General features: G+C 37.7%; 1 protein-coding gene across 2 annotated transcripts in view; it reads left to right on the forward strand.

Annotated features, from left to right (window-relative positions):
• Positions 1–20589, forward strand: part of LOC127502714 (DNA polymerase zeta catalytic subunit-like) — an 845784-nt gene that overhangs the window by 812753 nt on the left and 12442 nt on the right. For both annotated transcript variants that reach the window (XM_051875938.1, XM_051875937.1), the window contains 10 exons: positions 5724–5852; positions 6307–6535; positions 6794–6936; positions 7038–10890; positions 11006–11859; positions 15253–15341; positions 15469–15594; positions 15770–15962; positions 17608–17719; positions 18818–18933. In XM_051875938.1, coding sequence (XP_051731898.1) covers positions 5724–5852; positions 6307–6535; positions 6794–6936; positions 7038–10890; positions 11006–11859; positions 15253–15341; positions 15469–15594; positions 15770–15962; positions 17608–17719; positions 18818–18933 — 5844 coding nt within the window. The remainder of the gene's footprint in view (positions 1–5723; positions 5853–6306; positions 6536–6793; positions 6937–7037; positions 10891–11005; positions 11860–15252; positions 15342–15468; positions 15595–15769; positions 15963–17607; positions 17720–18817; positions 18934–20589) is intronic.

A 20589-nucleotide genomic window follows, 5' to 3' on the forward strand; every position in this document is an offset into this window, starting at 1 on the left:
AGACACTATTTTAACACTGTACTTTATGCTATGCAAATGAGTTCCACACTAGGGTGGGCAACACCGGGGTTGCTTCAGATAACAGTGGCCAATCACACTCCAGGATCGGCAAGGCGCCACATTTCAATCTCCTCCTCATTAGAAAGGGATAAATATGTCCCCCGGGTAGACACACCCTTGTTCTGCGTTTCCAGCTCGACGGGGAAAGAGACATTAACAGACACTCCACGTCCTGAGTTTCTGACCTGACGAGGAAAGAGACTACAAGACAGTTAAGGTTAAGCTTTTGCAAGCAAAACCTTTTACATTGCTTCCAGCTGCACTCTAGCTGCAAAAAGGGCCCCAGCATTGAGGGACTTCATCTGACCCTTACGGCTCCTACAGCAGCGCAGCCCAGTCCGCAAAGGACCTCTGCATCGGCAGACATTGTCTGTACCACACGGCTCCTCAGCGACGCAGCCAGCCTGCAAAGGAACCTGTGAAGATTGATCTGACCCAGCTGCCCAGTCCATCCTAAAGGACCCTCTTGGCGCAACTGAAGTTCAGCATCCTCCAGCCCAGCGTGGCACGACTACTGGATCGCAACTCCGCGCCCTCCCACTGCACGCAGCCTGCATCCTCAGTGGAAGACGTCTCTGCTACCGGATTGATCACCCGACTGTGTGGAACGTAAATATAAACTTACCAAACCTCTTTTCTAGAGACCTTGGCATTAGTTTATACATGCAGCATATGTTTTTCTAACCTGTTTAGATAAGTTACTTGAGGTCAGCTTGTTACAAATAATAGGGATATTATTTGTTGAATGATAAATAAGCAATTATTTATCACCATTTTACCAGAGCCATTAGGTGGCTTCCATAAGAAGCATTCCCATACGATTCTCTTCCATCCTACATTCAGTTCAACAGCATTGCATTTATCCATTCTGTGTTCACTTCATTTATTTGTTTCTTTGATTTAATTCAGTATTCTCCTTTGATTATTATTTTACTATCTTTTAGAAGTGCATATTCATTATTTCATTATTAATCGTTGTGGTATTTACTCTTGCATGTCTATTGTTATTAAATTTCATTGATTTTATTATAACTGTGTCTTCCTTGTGTTGATGATCAAAGACTCTACTAGTGGACCAGACTCTCACAAATCCTTCAGATAAATCAGTTGACCAACTCCCTCCAGTTTATATTAATTCTGAATTATTGAACAGCTCTTTTGGAGTGTTCTTAAATTGTTAAGATAGTATTCTTAACTGGTGCCTCGTATTACAAAAGGGGGAGGAGGGGTCATCTGATACACTCATAACCACATCTTAAGTGACACGTGATCAAAAATCACTACGTCACCGGTGAATGAAGTAAAAATCACTACACAGACGTCCATGCAGCAGCACCTACCAGCAAGCATCAATAGTGGAGAAGCGAGGAGAAAACCAGCATAATTTAAAAACGACTTTGTGTCATGAAATGTAGTTTTAAAAGTTTTTCAGGCGTGAATGTAGTTGTTTAAAGCTCAAATATGTGGTTTATTTATAAAGATAGCGCCTATTTGAAAATTTGCTCTGACGTTGTTGGAGTTGTGAGATCCAGGCGATCACCGGGCGCTCAGTGCTAATGTACCCCGCCGAGAACAGCTGTACCTCGGCTAGTCCTTCTGACATTTGCCACTGGCTCAGATGTCTCTGTAGTGGTTAAAGATATCATTCATTTTGTGTATAACAGGCAATCTTTGGTCTCATGAATTTATAATTTGTTCCCGGGCAAATCGTTTTGGCTGAGGGCAAAGTGAAGTATCATAACTTTATATATTTATTTAACTTTACCGTTGTACTAGAGCGCTGACTTTGTACGTTTGACTGAATTGTTTGCTTGTCTTTATTTCTTATTGTATAGCTTCTCATACTTTATACTTATACTTTTATAATGGTTATTATTGATAATTAAAACTGACTTTTAACAAAAAGAGAGGGTTGTTTTGTCTTATTTCATTTTATTATAGGCTACATGTAGGTTACATATACAGTGAAGATAATCAGAGTACATATGCACATATTGCCTGAACCACACATTAATAGGTTTCATATTTTTTAAATGAAAACAAAAAGAGGCAGGGTTGTGTTTTATATTTGTTATATAGCCTACATGAAGTGAAGATAATCAGTGCACGCGTTGCCTGGACCACATCTGTGTGGCTCCTCTTGTGTTGTCATTCCCCTTGTAGCACGTGCAAGTGACAATTCTCTGTCAACCAATCAACGTTCTGCGGAGTGTAGCTCCACCCTTTTGGTACGGTACTACAGTGGGCATCGAAAGTTTGGGCACCCCAGGTAAAAATTTGTATAAATGTGCATAAAGAAGCCAAGAAAAGATGGAAAAATTTCCAAAAGGCATCAAATGACAGATTAGACATTCTTATATGTCAAAAAAAGTTAGATTTTATTTCCATCATTTACACTTTTAAAATAACAGAAAACAAAAAAATGGCGTCTGCAAAAGTTTGGGCACCCTGCGGAGTTAATACCTTGTACTGCCCCCTTTGGCAAGTATCACAGCTTGTAAACGCTTTTTGTAGCCAGCCAAGAGTCTTTCAATTCTTGTTTGAGGTATCTTCGCCCATTCTTCCTTACAAAAGTCTTCCAGTTCTTTGAGATTTCTGGGCTGTCTGTCACGCACTGCTCTTTTAAGGTCTATCCATAGATTTTCAATTATGTTGAGGTCAGGAGATTGTGAAGGCCATGGCAAAACCTTCAGTTTACGCCTCTTGATGTAATCCACTGTGGATTTTGAGGTGTGTTTAGGATCATTGTCCATTTGTAGAAGCCATCCTCTCTTTAACTTCAGCTTTTTCACAGATAGCATCAAGTTAGCGTCCAAAATTTGCTGAAATTTTATTGAATCCATTTTTCCTTCTACTCGTGAAATGTTCCCTGTGCCACTGGCTGCAATACAACCCCAAAGCATGATTGATCCACCCCCATGCTTAACAGTTGGACAGAGGTTCTTTTCATTAAATTCTGTGCCCTTTCTTCTCCAAACGTACCTTTGCTCATTCCGGCCAAAAAGTTCTATTTTAATCATCGGTCCACAGAACTTTCCAAAATGCATCAGGCTTGTCTATATGTTCATTTGCAAACTTCAAACGCTGATTTTTGTGGTGAGGACGTAGAAGAGGTTTTCTTCTGATGACTCTTCCATGAAGACCATATTTGTACAAGTATCTCTTTATAGTGGAATAGTGTACCACAACTCCAGTGTCTGCCAGATCTTTCTGGAGGGATCGTGCAGTCAAACGTAGGTTTTGACTTTCTTTTCTCACAATCCTGCGAGCTGTTCTGTGTGATATTTTTCTTGGTCTTCCAGATCTTGCTTTAACTTCCACTGTTCCTGATGACTGCCATTTATTAATTACATTCCGAACAGAGGATATTGGCATCTGAAAACGCTTTGCTATCTTCTTATAGCCTTCTACTGCTTTGTGAGCGTCAACCATTTTCAGTTTCAGTTTTCTAGACAACTGCTTAGAAGAACCCATGGTGCTGATTGTTGGGGCAAGGTCAGATGAGTCTGGGCATTTAAAACCTTTGAGATTGACATCACCTGGTCTTTCCAGACGATGATTGAGAACAATCCATGACACTGTCAGGTCTCAGCTTTCCAAAGGGGGCGGTGCATGCTATAAACTCTGCAGGGTGCCCAAACTTTTGCAGACGCCATTTTTTTGTTTTCTGTTATTTTGAAAGTGTAAATGATGGAAATAAAATCTAACTTTTTTTGACATATTATAAGAATGTCTAATCTGTAATTTGATGCCTTTTGGAGATTTTTCCATCTTTTCTTGGCTTCTTTATGCACATTATTACAAATTCTTACCTGGGGTGCCCAAACTTCCAATCCCCACTGTATCGTGCTTGGTACCCCAACGGAAGGGTCCCAAAAAAGTGGTACAGTACGGTTCGGAATTAGGGTACCATTCACAACTTTTGACAATGGAAACGGCAAATTATTTGTTTATGTCATGAATTATTTTAAACTACTGATAATTCCCTAGTCCTGGATTCCTGGATCATTTCAAGCTAGACATAATAACCTGTGGTTTCCTGAGCATGCGAGTAATCCACAAATGATCATAATCTATTTATCTGGAATAATGGAACAATTCTATCTCCATAGTTTAGTGGGGGGTAATTGAGAATGAATGGGGGAAAGTCACATGAGAGGAGGCAATGCCTCCATTGCGCTTTGATTGCATATGATCAGTTATGATTGGATATGATTGGTTCACGTGATAAATCCTGCTTCTTGTTTTCCTGTTCCTTCTCATCAGCCTGAATGAGAAGACAATGATGGTGTTAATGGGAAGACCAATTAAAAAGACTAATTAAAAAGTAGACAACTTAGCCATTTCTCCGCTTTATCACGTCAAAATCAAACTTAAAATGGCCTGAACAGTGTGTACAAGCTTGTTGACTATTAAAAAGAAAAGCTGAACATTAGTTCACAAATAAAATATATTATTTAAATTGTTACTGCGTTTTTGAGTTATTATTTTGGAATAAATGTAAAAATGCGTAAAAACACTAGACTAGATTAAATTTATACTTGGTTTTGTAAATATATTACATAGTTATTGCAAAAATACAAAATAGAATTGTATTTGGTCTCTTTTTTATGTATGTTTATTTAACCAGGAAAATTAAGAATAACGGACATAAATTTACATTTGATATACAGTATATAAAAAAAAATGTGAGGACTTTGCCTCCTCATTTTAAAGCACCACCGCACACCAATTATTGAGATGATTAATCATGTGATTGATTGCCTGGTCTTTTTGACTGGTTTGTATAAATGATTCATGAGTTGAGCAGCATGTTGCACTATTATGATTTTGGTTTCTTTTATGGTTTTTGCATGCAATGAATCAGTGAGGCTTATGCCATCGCAAGACTACAGAACTCTGAAGATTCTGCAGCAGTGCTTAATAGTGGTGTAGAAAACACTGGCACATTGTATATGAGAAATTATCATGTAACACTGGATGCATGGAAAATTGCTTCAAATTAAACCCTTTTACCCACTTAAAGGGTTAGTTAACCCAGAAATGGAATTTCTGTCATTAATTACTTACCCAATACTGAGTCGGCGTTCTGATGTAGAACCTGGAAGCGCTGGACGTAATTAGCGTAGCAGAAAGACAGGGGAGAGAAGATATTGTTGAATAAAGTCATTATTTTTGTTTTGTTTTTGCTCACAAAAAGTATTCTTGTCGCTTCATAACATTAAGGTTGAACCACTGTAGTCACATGGACTATTTTAATGTTTTTACTACTTTTCTGGACCTTGAATGGCAGTAATTATGTTGCTTTCTATGGGAGATAAAAAACCTCTTGGATTTCATCAAAAATATCTTAATTTACGTTCCAAAGATGAACGAAGGTCTTACAGGTGGAAAGACATGAGGGTGAGTAATTAATGATAGAAATTTCATTTTTGGGTGAATTAAGCCTTTAAGCACAAGTCCCAGCACCTCAGCCATTCCTCCCTTTCAGTGTCACTAGAAAGAGTGACAAGCAGCTATATCCCACGCTGCTTCATGCAGAGACTGTACAAAGAGACTTTACATAGTTAAAAATTAGTGGTGTGGGAAGCTTTCGCTCTGACTGTTTCACTTTTTGACAACGTCTGATAAATGTCTGTCTTTTTTTCCTTTTTACCATATAGATACAAAAAGGCATGGTGGGAAAGATGCTGAAGTGGCAGTTGTTGATGAAGAGGCCATTTTGAGTTTGTTGGAAAACAGTCAGACCTTCCTCCCTCTGTCTCAGAGACCCAACCAATCAGCAATACTTGGTACTGAGACTATCTTAACAAATATAATATCTGATTCCACAAGCAGTATTCTCGCACTGCAACTTTTTTCTTAATCAGTATTTTTAAATCAACATAAATATATCAAAATACCTTTAAAGATATTTTTAAAAATTGTGTAAGACAATAAAATTAGTGTATTCAGAGATCATATTTTAATCTTTATTTAGTTTTGTTTTAAGTTTGTAATTCTTATCCCATTAACATTTTTGTTTTATGCTTAAAACAATAGATTTTTGAGTAAATTTATTGTTTTAGATATTATATTGGAAAAAACACAAATACTGATTCTTTATCAATTCTTGATTTGCATCTCTTTATATTGACATTAATTTCAGTTTTGCATGTGTGTACATATGCATAATGCATCTTCTCTTATACATGTTTTTATTATATTTTTAAATTTACATTTACATTTTCAACAATGTTTTAACAGACAGCAGTCAAGACCAGGCCATGGTTGATCTGCTAGAAGCATTGGCAGATGATGGATTTAGAGCCAACAGGTCCAGAACAGTGTCCCAGCAGCTGTCTGCTAGCTGCATCTATAACAGTGATGATGAGGAAGCTGGGCCTGAATTGGAGAAAAGAGAGTCAGAGCTCAGTAAAATCATGTCACAAAGATGGGACAGTGACGTGCCAGAAAATTCCTCTGCCTGGAAAAGGTCACCAAATTTCACCTTAGTGAATTTTGGATTTGTCTGTGTCTGCTTTTAATTTGTGTTTTTGCGGTTTTATATGATTAGTCAGATTCATCTGATCAGGAAACTCAATTTATTGAACCCTTTCTAAACAGGCATTCAGAATAGGCCTCATAGGCAAACACTGGCTGGTTCACAGCAGACAGATGAATAGCGCCTGTGTGAGTTATTTAATTTGGTGGCATGTTGTTTAATCATAATCTGTGTTGTCTCCCTGCACAGATTATGTATGAAAGAAGCAAATGAAAGCTCCAGCGAAGAGCAGCAAGCCTCATCAGATGAAGAGGTGTATTGGAATGAAAACAGTGCACTCCCAACTGACTTGTCGATTCCACAGTTGGATGGAGCTGCAGACGAGAATAGTGGTAAGCTCAATTTTAATTAAATATTTTAATGAACTACAATGTCAAGTATGATTGCTTTTGGTGCAGTAGTGTATAAATACTTGTTGTCTTGTTTCCTGTAGATTCATCACTAACAGACAAAGGACCCCGGACACATTCATCTCTAACAGCAACAGAAAAGATCCTTGGTAGCAGAAATGTTTTTCCAAATGAAGCTGTCCTTATGGAGCCACCTTCCTCTGCTAAAATTGTTCTTGAGTACAAATGTGCTGAACAGAGACTCAATCAAGAGGATTTAGCGGATAAGCATTTAAAAAGTCAAGAGGCAAACGAATGTTCAGCTGGATTAAGAGTCAACAAAGAGGTGCCATATATTCAACCAGTTAAACACCCAGTCCCTTCCAATACAGCAAATATATCTAAAATTGGTGCTGAAAAAATAGGTGTGCACCCTTTGTACACTGATGAAAACCAAGCCACTGGCCTTAATCAGCCAGATCCTGATGATTCAATGTTTGGAAACTCTAAGCTTGCCCAGAGCATAAAAAAATATACCAGTATTAAAAATTTGGAAAAGAACCATTTATCTATCCTAGAAAATCACAGGAGCTTCTCTGTATGTTATTCTGAGCTGATAAACTGCCCCACCAAGACTGAAATGGAGCTCAATCCAAACGACTGCAGAAGGTCTATGATAAGTTTTGACCAGACACAAAGCCCTGTGGAAGAGAGCCAAGCTTTGGGCCCTCAAGAAGCTGAGACAGGACAGAGGAGAAAAGAGGAAGATGTTGGCGAACTGAAAATAAGATACGAGGACTATCAAGAGAATAAAACTGAGAGGACCATTGTGGCACAGCAGGAGGCACACTACAAATTTTTCCCCAGCGTTATTCTGTCTAATTGCCTGTCCAGACCCATTAAAAAACAGGCCTGGAGCAAGACAGGGGATGGTTGCTGTACATTAGACCTTCCTGAACAGCGAAGGTCAAGGTTAAAGTTGACCAAAAAAAGAACAACTTTAGGTCAAAAAAGTCCTGTGAGGACTCCATCTCCTATGGAAGAAGCCACAGTGCTTCCTTCCATCACTTCAGGCTTTCTCTACCAGAAAGAAATATATAAGGAGGTTGACATGAAAACTTCAGATCCACCAACTATTAATGTTTTAACTGAGAGCTCAGTAGAGGAGGAACTTGCGGATGTTCCCACCAAAGTCTCTTGCACAAAGGTGTCCAGTTTGCCAGGTAGCAAATATACCTTGCGGACAAAAAGAAAAAGAAGTTACGACAGTGAAAATGGAGATCATGCAAGCTCTGGTACTTTCAAACAAGCTTTGGTGCAACATGAAGGCTTTAAAGGCAAAGATCATGTCTTCAGCCAAAAAAAGAAGAAACTGGCTAAAAAAGAGCCACCCATCATCATCAAATATATAATCATTAACAGATTCAAAGGTCAGAAGAACATGCTAGTGAAGATTTCTAAAATTAATGCTGAGGAAACTCACACAGTTTTAACACCAGATAAGCTTGCCAAATACAAAAGGCTTGCTCCTCTCAAAGAATTCTGGCCCAAAGTGCCAGAGTCTACAGCAGTGAAGTACCCGCTACTTGAGCCAAAAGTAAAGAAATGTCCCAAAAGAAAAGCCAAGGTTAATCCAATATCAAAGAGGGCCAGCACCTCCCCAAAATCTAGGTGTCCACAAGCTAATCAGACTAGGAGGGCAAAGCGCCCCAAAGCATCATTAACTTTGCCAAAATTACCTCCTTCATGGCCTTGTTATAATGATTTCACTGATGACTACTGTACAGAGTATTCTGATGTGATGATGGAGTTGGGCTATTTGTCAGAAAGAGCCCCCAGTCCTACTGATTCAACCCCTCCGAGATGTTGGTCTCCTACTGACTCTTTATTGGGATCAAATTCAAATGATCATCTCATAAACCCACATAATGATCCATATCTAGGTTCACCCTATCAAGTACTGACTTCAAAACCATACCGAAGAGGTCTTTGGGATAGAAGCAGAACACCCAGGCCTAAAAAGGTTTCTGCTACCAGCCCAAAAAGACGAATTAATACCACAACAAAGTCAGTGAACAAAGATTCTGTGAAAACTGAGGAGTCACAAAGAAGTATTCTAGCAGCTTCAAGGAGGCATAAAAAACTTTGTGAAGGTATTGCAGGGACTGTTCTCGGAGATGGCACATCTACTTCTCAGAAAGGCAAGATTCTGAATGAGAAGCAAATTTTGAGAAAAAAAACAGTCCAAGGTCAGGAGAGTAATAATTCACAGGCTTCGCATTCAGTTGACATTGCATCTGTTACTTCCTTATCTGATGACATAACTCCTTTCCAACATCCCAGTTTTCAAAAAAGTAGTCAAGAGGGTCTTACTGTCAGTTGTTCAGACTCCCAAACAGAGGTCAGCAGCATTGGAAAAAAGTCAAATCAAGATGTTTTTGTCATCAATGCCATTTCCTCAAATGACTCACAAAAAGACTCTCAAAATATCCCCAATACCTGTATCGAAAAATCTCTGAATAGTATTCTTTCCCCAGCCACAATGTCTGTAGGTCTGCCATGTTCTGTCATCACATATAGCAGTTCCATTTCAAAATCACAAAATACTAGTCAAGATGGGACCATTACAAAAAATCCCTATGAATTCAAATCAGATGCCTCTGGCCATGAAGAGAGCCCCAGTATCATACAGCATTCGCAATCAAACAGAAAAAACACAAAATCAAGAAGACTGCAAACAAGAAAGAAAGATAATGTAACAACTTTATTGGAGTCTGTTAATTGTAGATCCTCTCTTATGTCCTCTGTTAAGAGTGCAATTAATGATGGATCTTACAGAGGTCTCACATTGCCCTCAGACCTTAAGAATAGGGATATGTGTGTTCCTGAGATCCCTTCTGGGCTGGCTGTCTTGAAGGAGCTTCTCCAGAAGAGGCAACTCAAGGCAGGAAAGGAACCACATAAAAGTGATCATGTGACTGAGGTTGTGTTTTCCACTAGTCAATCTACTGATATTTCCAAAGCAGCCAAATCTAGAAGAGCTCATTCATCAGCATCAAGAAAACCAAGGGGTGCAAGGACTAAAGTGCCAAAAGAGTTCAAGTCCAAAATCAGAAGTAAGGAAAGAAAACGGGATGATTTGAGAGTTGACTGTCTTTCATCAGATGACAGTCCTGTGTTTTTGTCTGATCCTGGCTTTGACAGCTGTTGCTCTCTTGAGGATAGCTTGTCTCCAGAGCTCCCAGGCAATTATAGTTTTGATATCAATGCCATTGGCCAAACAGAGTTCTCCAGTCTTTATTCTGGTAACCAGTTTGTGTTAACTGACAAGAACTTGCCTCAGAAATTCCTCAGTGATGTCAGTCAGGAGGCAGTCAATGCCCTGGTTGGGTTGGGGGACAGGACACAAAAGATTTTTGACGTTGATGAGAACAGCAAGAACGAACAGGACTGGAATAAGTCTGGGCCTCTTAGTCCGGAACTCTTTGATAAGGCATCTTGTGAAAATGGCAGAGTTTATCCCAGTAAGGTATCTCTGTCTCTGCTTGATTCAGAAAAGATCTTTAGCAAAGATTGGGTGGGCTCTTTAGGTAAAATCCATGGCCTAAGCCACTTTCAGGACTTTCACTGTGAAAAGAGAGATGTGTTGCTTGACCCAGAGCCCTTTTCCCCTCTTACTTCTGCTACTTTTGCTTTTAATGGTGTTTCCCCAAATAGTGATCCTCTAGATGGCAGTTTAGCAACACCAAGCAGTTCCCCACGGTCCATCAACTCACTGTCCCAGCTGAAAAATGGAGCTCAGAGTTCAAAGAGTGGAGGAACACACATTCTCAAACCTCTCATGTCTCCGCCTACTCGGGAAGAAATCTTAGCTACTCTGATGGATCTGGACCTCTCAGAAGCTGCCTACCAGGAACCATTCTGCAGTGACCCATCAGATGCACCATTGAAGCCAAGGTAAGAACACACAACATTTATAATGGATCCACCTGCACAAGTTTTGTCTTTTGTATATTCTATTTTTTAGGTTGGACTATGAAATCATCCATAACCATTTTCACTGTTTTTTCAGGGAGGTTGGTGGTCGGAAGTTGATTTTGGAAACCAGGCTGGTGAGCGAATTAGTTGAATTTCATGGAGACTTCTCTCAAGACGGCTTACATTTTTGGAAAGTTGCATTTTCTGCCATGACAAATCAAGCCTCTGCACCAACCCATGGGTGTAAATCCCCTATGTTGATTAAGGACCAAAACCTATCTTCTGGCAGTGATCAAAAAATGATCATGCTTCCATGCAAGTGTGCTCCAAGCCCGGAACAGGTGCAGCTCTGGCTGCAGGCCAAAAAACAGTATGAGTGCCTTCAGAGGGACAAGAAACAAATAAGAGGCCAGGCAATTGCAGAGCTGAAGCAGAGTTCATATGACAAGACTTCATCTCAGAAGAAGGACTTAAATTCACCGTGCTCAGAGAATCATGATAAAAAGCATGAAAAAGTTTCAGAGTTGCAGAGTGTCGGTAGGAATGGCTTAAGTTTACCCCTCCTTATCTCACCAGTTATGGCAGCCTCATCTGACACTAGCCCTAAGAGTGTGAAATGTGCCTTGGACATGGAGACAAACAAAATTTATCAGATTATCACTTCTCCAAACTCTCCTGAGATTCCTACATGGCAGCAAGTTGTAGCTGAGATTAAACAAGATGAGGACAAGGAGGATTTTACTGATGGATTGCAATCTCCTGACATTGATCAGCCTCAAAATCTCAATGCCACTGAAAATGTACTGCCAAAGGACCACTTGAGTCCATCACTTTTTCCCATTAAAGACCCAGATGTCAAATGCTCTTACCTGCTCCATAGCACACCTGTCCACAGGAGAAGCAGCATTGATGACCATGGGTCTAGCTGTAGTCCAATAAGAAATGAGGGTATGTTTTTATGGTTTTTCATTGGAGTTTGAATCCTTTAGCTAAAAGTTCAGCTCTGTTATCAATAATGTACGGTGCCCAAGAAGTGCAGATCAAATCACAATACTGAAAACAAAATAAATACAAATACAAAACACATTTTTAGCACAATGGCAAGTCTAAGAACAAAAGTCAGATAACAACAACAAATTAAAAAACAAAATAAGTCAGAAAACACAATGACAAGCTATACAAAACTGGAAAGGTAGGTATACATTTTCAAATTGAATACTTACTGCTGATTGGATGAGACATCTACATCTATTCCGCAAGATATGCAGAAAGTACAGCAGGCTGCAGAGTGCCCCTATAAATCAAGATTCAGTTTTTGTATTGTATTTATATCATATGATACAGTTTAGCAATATTATATGAGCAAGAGTTTTTTTTTTTTCACGATTGCAAATGTGATAATAATCTTATGAAGTTCATTAAACAAGAAGTTAATATTGTGAATAACATTTTAGACACAATATTGTCAATATTGATTATTTTTGCTCTATTTCACCACTGAAAATAGTTCCAAACAAAGCCACGGCAGAACTGTTGTGCATCTCCAAACAACACAGCTGTGTTGCAATACTGAATGAATGTGTGTGTTTTTTTTTGTTTTGTTTTGTTTTTTTGTTTGTTTGTTTGTTTTTGTTTTTTGAACGAATCGGGTAAGGCAATGATTCGGTGAACCATTCAGTTGACAGTTGCTTTGATCCTGTTTATCAGCTGTTTGAACCAATCAGTTGAACTGACTGAATGACTCATTAAGACAGTAACTTGCTGCTGCCTACCATTATTTGAATATGACAACATTTTTATTTTAAAATCTTTATTTGAATATGGCAACATGATACCTCATTCTACAATATTTCTATGAATAAATCAATGACAGAGACCCCTCCCCTATCAGCCAATCATTGTGGGCATAGTTAGTAGGCGTGTTGACATCATCCATAGCAGCGAGGTCAGCCCCGCCCTTTCTATTAGCTTAAGAGTTCTCTCTATTCCTTAGTAAAAGTTTGTCTCAGCAGCTTTGTGAATAGGTTTTAAGAGAAAACTCTTAGCTAAGAACTTTTACTGCTATTTAGGAGAACTCTTAGTGGTAAGATAAAATGTTTTGTGAATACGGCCTCAGATTTGTTATAACTTTGCAACCTTAAGGAAAGGTTATTACTTTAAGGACTTTTGGAAGTGATTGCAGTCTTCTGGGTATGATTCAACAAGCTTTGTACAAGGGGATTTGGGGAATTTCTGCTATTTTCAGTGATTGAGTTCTGTACATTCACAAATCTACTTATAACAACAAAGTGTGGACATGATGTAAATAAGAGCTTCATTGTGCATTGTATTCAGCTTTTTTGACAAAGAGTTTCACAGGAGTGCAGAACACAAGCTCATGCTGAAATTAAGTAATTGACAGCTTCAGTGAGTATAAAGGAGCCTTCTTCACTCAATTTCTAATTCTTATCATAAATTCAAGAAAGGTTTTATGGCTGCAATACACTACACAACTTTAAATATCTGAACAGGCTAGGCATCATACACTTGTTGAACTTGTAATGGTTACAGAGAGAAACTGGGCATCATACCCTAAACCAGTGCAACCAGTTGTCTCTTTTTATTTCATCTAACACACCTGATACAACTCATCAGCTCATTTGTAGAGACTTGAAGACCTGAAATTGGTGTCAAGTCAAGTCACCTTTATTTATATAGCGCTTTTTACAATGTAGATTGTGTCAAAGCAGCTTTACATTGATAACTGGTACATTGTTTGGCTGCACAGCAGCTCTTAAAGAATAGTGTCAATGCAGGCAGATCAAAGCACTGTTGAATATCAAATGTCAAGTCAAGTGTCCCCAACTATTGGTGTATCCAATATAGGAGACATCCAAAATGTGCAGTGGCGGGGGTCCCCAGGACAGGTTTGAGAAGCACTGTACTAAATGACTGAGGATCATATACTACCGAAATCTGAACACAGAAACCCACTCCTTCCTGCTAGGAGACGCATGACAAATGAAACAAACATAGATGTGCAGGAGATTACACCAGTAGTTGTTGAAACAAATTTGTGTGCCGAGTCGCAAAAGAAAAAAAATGAGTTAAGAGCTTTGTGATGCAGTCTTGGGTCGGCAGACAAGTATGGGCTCTACAGATTATGTAATGCGACATTTTGCACAGGCATGTATTTCCAGTGAGCCTGGGCTCAGATCTTTGGAACTCCCCTTGAGTGACCATCGGGTTCTTGGTCACCTCTCTTACCAAAGCCCTTTTACTTTGTCATTATGGGGTACATAGTGTAGATTGATGGGGAATTATTATTATTATTATTTTTATTTTTATTTTTTTTAAAGCATTACATCTTAAGACTGCAACATACCAAATTATGAAAAAAAAATAAAGGGGGCTGAATACTTCCTCACTGTGCTTTACAGACAGAATAAATGTTTGCTTTCTTTGTGGCACAAAGTAAGAGCAACCTAATGGCTATATTACAGTAATGATGTGTACAGTATTGAGTTCATTCAGCGAAGGATTCATCAGATTAATTAAAACTGATAATTCCTGATTTTGTGAATCTTTTTATCCATAATAGCATTTCTTTGTGAATCGGGCCATACGGGTTGTGCTGTATGATTGTTTTTGCGTACAGCCCATAAGAAGTTGTGATGTGTGACACATTTGTCATGTGCATCATGTCAGAAAAATGTAGATACAAATTATGCCCATCAATGAACTTAACTAAATTTGATTGCTTATATTTCTGACATGGCATAAATGGACCACCATACCCAAACTTGCACAACTAATTAATTTCCACTCTGCGACCCACAGTTTAAAAACCATAAAAAAATTTTGGTAACACTTTACAATAAGTTTCATTTGTTAACATTAGTTAATGTGTTAACTAACATGAACTAACCATCCGCAATACATTTGTTACTGTACTTGTTAATCTTTGTTAATGTTTGTTAATGAAAATACAGCAGTTCATTGTTTGTTCATGTTACTTCACAGTCCATTAACTAATGTTAACTAATACAACCCTTGATTTTAATAATGTATTAGTAAATGTTGAAATTAACATTAACACAGATTAATAAATGCTGTAGAAGTGCTGTTCATTATTAGTTCGTTAACTAATTTAGTTAACTGATGTTAACTAATGAACCTTATATTAAAGTGTTACCAAAATGTTTATATGAATTCAGATGACACAACCAGCTTTTCAAGCTCAGTATAACTGTTAATCAGTCATGATTTCTTTAATTGTATTTTTGTTCCAAGACAGACAATGTCTAAGCATTGCCTTTTAGCCTCTCCTTGCAAAACTCTTTTGGATCTGTTCTTGTGCAGACATGGAGCCCCGATCACAGCGGCTACATCGGAAGAGTAACAAAAACAAAGATGCTTTACGCAGAGTTTTGCTTACCACACAAATGAAGGTCAGATCAAAGATTGTGAATTTATGAATCTCACGAAGCTACAGTGTTATAGTTCTTTTAGTATTATATAGTAATAATTATATATATTAATTACAGTTTTTAGAGCACTGTCATTATATCCCTACAGAATCAGCTTACCACTATGAATGTTCCAAAGAGAGAGAACTCCCAGATTGAGGGACCTTCAATCTGTAATTCATATGGCTTTAAAGTCAGCATGCAGAACTTGCAGGAGGCCAAAGCATTGCATGAGGTAGGATTTTATTTTTGTCTTGTGAGAACTGCTTTCATTACACTGAGTGATTGATCAAACTTGCATAAAAACTTAGAGAAAAAGCTTTGTTGTCTTGTTTTCATCTCACATGTTAAAATTCCAGTCCATTTCCATTTTACTATTCTCATTTCAAGTTTGAATCCCCCTGCTGCAGGTACAGCACCTCACACTGATAAGCATGGAGCTCCATGCAAGGACTCGTCGTGACCTTGAGCCTGACCCTGAATTTGACCCAATTTGTGCTTTATTCTACTGCCTCAGTTCTGATGTCCCTCTCCCCAATTCTGACACTACTCAGATGACGGGGGCCATTGTCATTGATAAAGATTGTTGTGCTTTATCTGAAGGTGAGATCAGTGTTGATTATTTGCTTAATATAACTGATGTGTACCAGTCGTGACATGGAAAAGCAACAAACTATAAATGTCCATGTTGATGTTAATGCGACATATGGCAGCTGTCCAACAACCATCTAGTCGATAAGTGAGGTTTACTCGTTAGTTTCAGGGGTTGTGAGGAATCAGCCTTTCTTTGATCTTTTGTACTTTAAGTCTGCATACTGAAATACTGTAGATTTCTTCTTCGCGTTTGTTGAAACCAAGTTGCCAAAACAATTAATTTTCTACTTCACATTGTGATGTGACACTGTTGTAGACATTTGTTTCAAACCATATCCCCATTTATTTGTACATTTATTCATTTAGCAGACTCTTATTCCAAAGTGAGGAATGCAAATGAGTAATGGAACAACCAATTAATCTTAAAGAGGCAAAAACAAAGTGCTAGCAATAAATAAAAAGTTTCAAACATTGTCCAGAATAGTACAGGCTAGAACAGGGAGGGATATATGAAATAATGAAAGCATAGAAGAATTACTTTTATATTTTTTTTAAGTGAGCTGGATATGCTCACGGCGAGATATTAGTTTTCAGCTGTTTCTTGAATGTTGTCAAGGGATTCTGGCTAGGGTAGGAGATCATTTCACCAGCAAGGACTAGTGAACGTAAACGTTTTGGAAAGTGATTTTGTGCCTCTCTGTGATATTATAACAAGGCTCTGTTCAATAAAAAATTGGGGGTGGTATTTTTTTTTTTTTTTTTTTACTAACATTATAAGTGAACCACAATGATTGTATTAAAATAAAATGTAAAAAAATGCCCATGATGACCCCTTTAATATTTTAGCAGTGGTGCTCTTAAAGGAAGAAAATTTTCAAGATATTGAGATATAACTCAACTGCCACTAAAAACGTTCTATTGTGCTGCACTTTTACAGTAATTTTATTTTTCAGTAATTCAGTAGTCCGTTGTCAATAATTTCTGACTTACCTGTTTGATTATTAGTCTTAACATTAGACTTAAGCCGGGTGCACACTGTACGATTTATAATAGTCCTTTATGATTGTTGCTTGTCAGACTGTACGAACATGATCCTCATGTCACACTGTGGGATCTCAGCTGTCATATATGTCAGACTGTACAACAGTTAAGATGCGTTAAAAACGGACGGACTATTATAAATCAGTGTGCTCATGAAAACTTGAGTTTTACATCAACTCATACACGTTCGGTTACTGTGAGCTGCATTACACGTGGGACTGAAATGGTGGCTAACAAAGAAATCTCTACCGTTAATTTTGATAACGGCTTGTCTTTAAAAACGAAGACAATTTGATGTACGTCGTAGAAGTCACACTGCAGGACTGCACGCCAAATCTTTTGACACTGCCAGAATTTTGTCGGAGGCAAAATTTAATCGCAACGGTCATTAATCGGCTGTCGGTGAACATGTCAAACTAGTGATCAAAGACTACAGATTTTAGCCTAGGATTATAGGAATCTTTTAGGATTTGCAAAATTTGTCTCAGACGACCAAATCGTGGCAAAAATCATACAGTGTGCACCCGCCTTTAGTCCCAGTATGCTAGATTTTTAATGTAGTATTCAATGTGTCTTTGTTGCAAAATTATGGCTTGTTGTATTCTTACTGTAGCCTCCAGGAGCACAGCGCCCTTTCTTTTTAGATCTGGTGTGACAGGACTGCAGGTCACCTATGCCAGTGATGAGAAGGAGCTGTTTGAAGAGATCTCTAACATAATTAGAAAGTAGGTTAACAGTGTATATGTTGGAAATTCAGTCTGTTATGCATGGCTGCAACTGATCATTTTTTTAATTCTACAATTGGATTTAAAAAAAAAAATCTGTATTTTATTTGGGAAAAAGTGAAATGTATTACTTACATTTGACTTTTTCCCCAGTAAAATACGGATTAAAAAAAATAATAATAATAATCCAATTTATATGTTTGGAAAAACAGTACATGCATGTGTCAAAGCACCTGATGGCATGCCACATTACAATTTTATGCGTATGAGTTTGTTTGAAGCTGTTATTTTTAAAGGGCTCTCATGTTTTGGACAACTTGGGTTGTACACTTTTCACACAGTAGGTCTCTCTGTGACCTCTATTTTTGTCCATAAAACGGCTTTCCATTCACAGCACACATGCCCAACTAATCCTTTAATAAAACCTGTTTGTATTTTCATTATCACTTTTATGTATTAGTTTTGCAGCAATCCTACTTGCATGTGCTGATATTGATAAAAATATAAATGTTAAAGGAATTGTTCACCCAAAAAAATTTAATTTGCCATTTATTCTGGTTGTTCCAAACTTTTTTTTCTGTTCAACACAAAAGGAAAAGTTTCAGGTAGCTCCTTTCCATTCAGTAATGTTTCATAGTGACCATTCTACAATGCTTCAAACAGGACAAAAAAACATTGTAAACTGTATCAAGTAATCCTACAACTTCTGCTTTATATTCCATTTTGTCTGATGTCATGCAACAGCATTGAGATGAACAGGCCAAAATTTAATTCATTCACTGAAGATATTTTCCTTTACTGACATTCAGGAGTTATAATGACTTAAATTGCTGTTTTTGCTTCACACAAAGCAATATGATGACTTCAGAAGACATAATTAAGTGCACACCATGGTAAATCCATGGTAATTATGAACTGTCGTATGGAAAAGAAATTCCTCAATATTCTCCTTTTGTGTTCAACAGAAAAAACAAAACATACTGGTTTGAAATACTTGAGGATGAGTACTTTTTTCCCCAAAAGTATTATAGTACTGAGCTCTACACTCTGTACAGCAAAAACACTCATAACATCTCATAACACCCTACTTTCCCACAGGTATGATCCAGACATTCTGGTTGGCTATGAGGTCCAGATGCACTCTTGGGGTTACTTACTGCAGCGTGCTTCAACACTCGGTGTGGACCTGTGCCAGCAGCTTTCCCGTGTGCCAGGTAAGGTTAGCTCAGTTAGCATTTGCAAACTGTTTAGTGCCCTCTGACATGATTTACACACACACACACACACACACACACACACACTGTATGTAGCAAACACAATACGTCCTTACGTATTGTGTTTGCTACATACAGTGTGTGTGTGTGTGTGTGTGTGTGTGTGTGTGTGTATATATATATATATATATATATATATATATATATATATATATATATATATATGTGTGTGTGTGCTACAATAGTCTCTATATTCACATGAGGAGTTATGGCGAAATACTATACTGACATAATATATTGTTTAGGACGATTAGCGTTTTAAGTCGAACAGATGGGTTAGGGTTAGTTTTTGCCATTTATTAACATGCAGTAACACCCTGATGTAGTGAGTGTTGTAAATAATGATGATATAGTCCAGGGGTCGGCAACCTGTGGCACCTATGGAGGGGTAAAAAAATTGAGAGAGGTGTATGTATTTCATTCAGATCATTTAAAGGTAAACATTGCTCATAGTAACAGCTTGTTTTATTAAGTTAGGAGTTATAAATACTATTAAAGTGTGAGAATTGATCTGTCCAAATGAGAACTGACCACACACTCACTTGCAAATACTTCATTATCCAACGTTTTTGCAACAAGCCTTTGTCAAGGTATGATTTCTCACAGAATGGAGAGAAGTATAAATAGACAATTATTCAGAGGTGTAGACAATTAATCTCAGTTGAACACACAATCAATCAATTAGCAATTCTAAAAGATCCCAATTTCAGGCTCAACATGACAAAAAAAATAAGAATAAGAAAAAGAGAACAACTTGAGAAGGTTATCAACAATCACAAACATTATCGCACTATATAAAACATTCACATTATACAGGACATAATTTTCAATCAGATAAAACCTAGACATTGACCATAACAATCACATTCACAAAAAACAACTTAGATCAAAGTCAACATTCAGTCCATAAGGAGCCAAAGTTCTCAGTTTGTGTGTCCAGTAATCCTTATGTCCTTTATAATGTGAATTTTTTATGTAGTGTGATATTGTTTGTGATTGTTGATAACCTGCCCAAGTTGTTGTCTCTTTTTCTTATTCTTATTCTTATTTTTTGTCATGTTGAGTCTGAAATTGGGATCTTTTAGAATTGGTAATTGATTGATTGTGTGTTCAACTGAGATTAATTGTCTACACCTGTGAATAATTGTCTATTTATACTTCTCCATTCTGTGAGAAATCATACCTTGACAAAGGCTTGTTGCCGAAACATTGGATAATAAATTATTTGCAAGTGAGTGTGTGGTCAGTTCTCATTTATACAGATTTATTATCTTTGAACTGCACCTTGGACCGTGTGCTTTTGTCTAAGTTTTTTTTTTTTTTTTTATTAAATTAAACTGTGCAAGTAAATGAAAGTGCTTAGCTCTGATAAACCATTAGCACGACCTCTGTGCATCACGCACACACAAGTTACTGAATGACAGCTTACAGCTTGTTCCGCTGTACATAGTTAATGCTATAAATGCTATAAAGTATATTGCATCCTATTAAACATTCCATACACATCAAAATGACTGTGATGCGTGTGGCAACTATGTTCATGTGTATCCAGTTACTTCGTGTGTTTTCTCTGATCGGATAGCTATCCAGTCGTGA

The sequence above is a fragment of the Ctenopharyngodon idella genome, chromosome 20 (genome assembly GCF_019924925.1).
Source record: "Ctenopharyngodon idella isolate HZGC_01 chromosome 20, HZGC01, whole genome shotgun sequence".
NCBI classification, from domain to species: domain Eukaryota; kingdom Metazoa; phylum Chordata; class Actinopteri; order Cypriniformes; family Xenocyprididae; genus Ctenopharyngodon; species Ctenopharyngodon idella.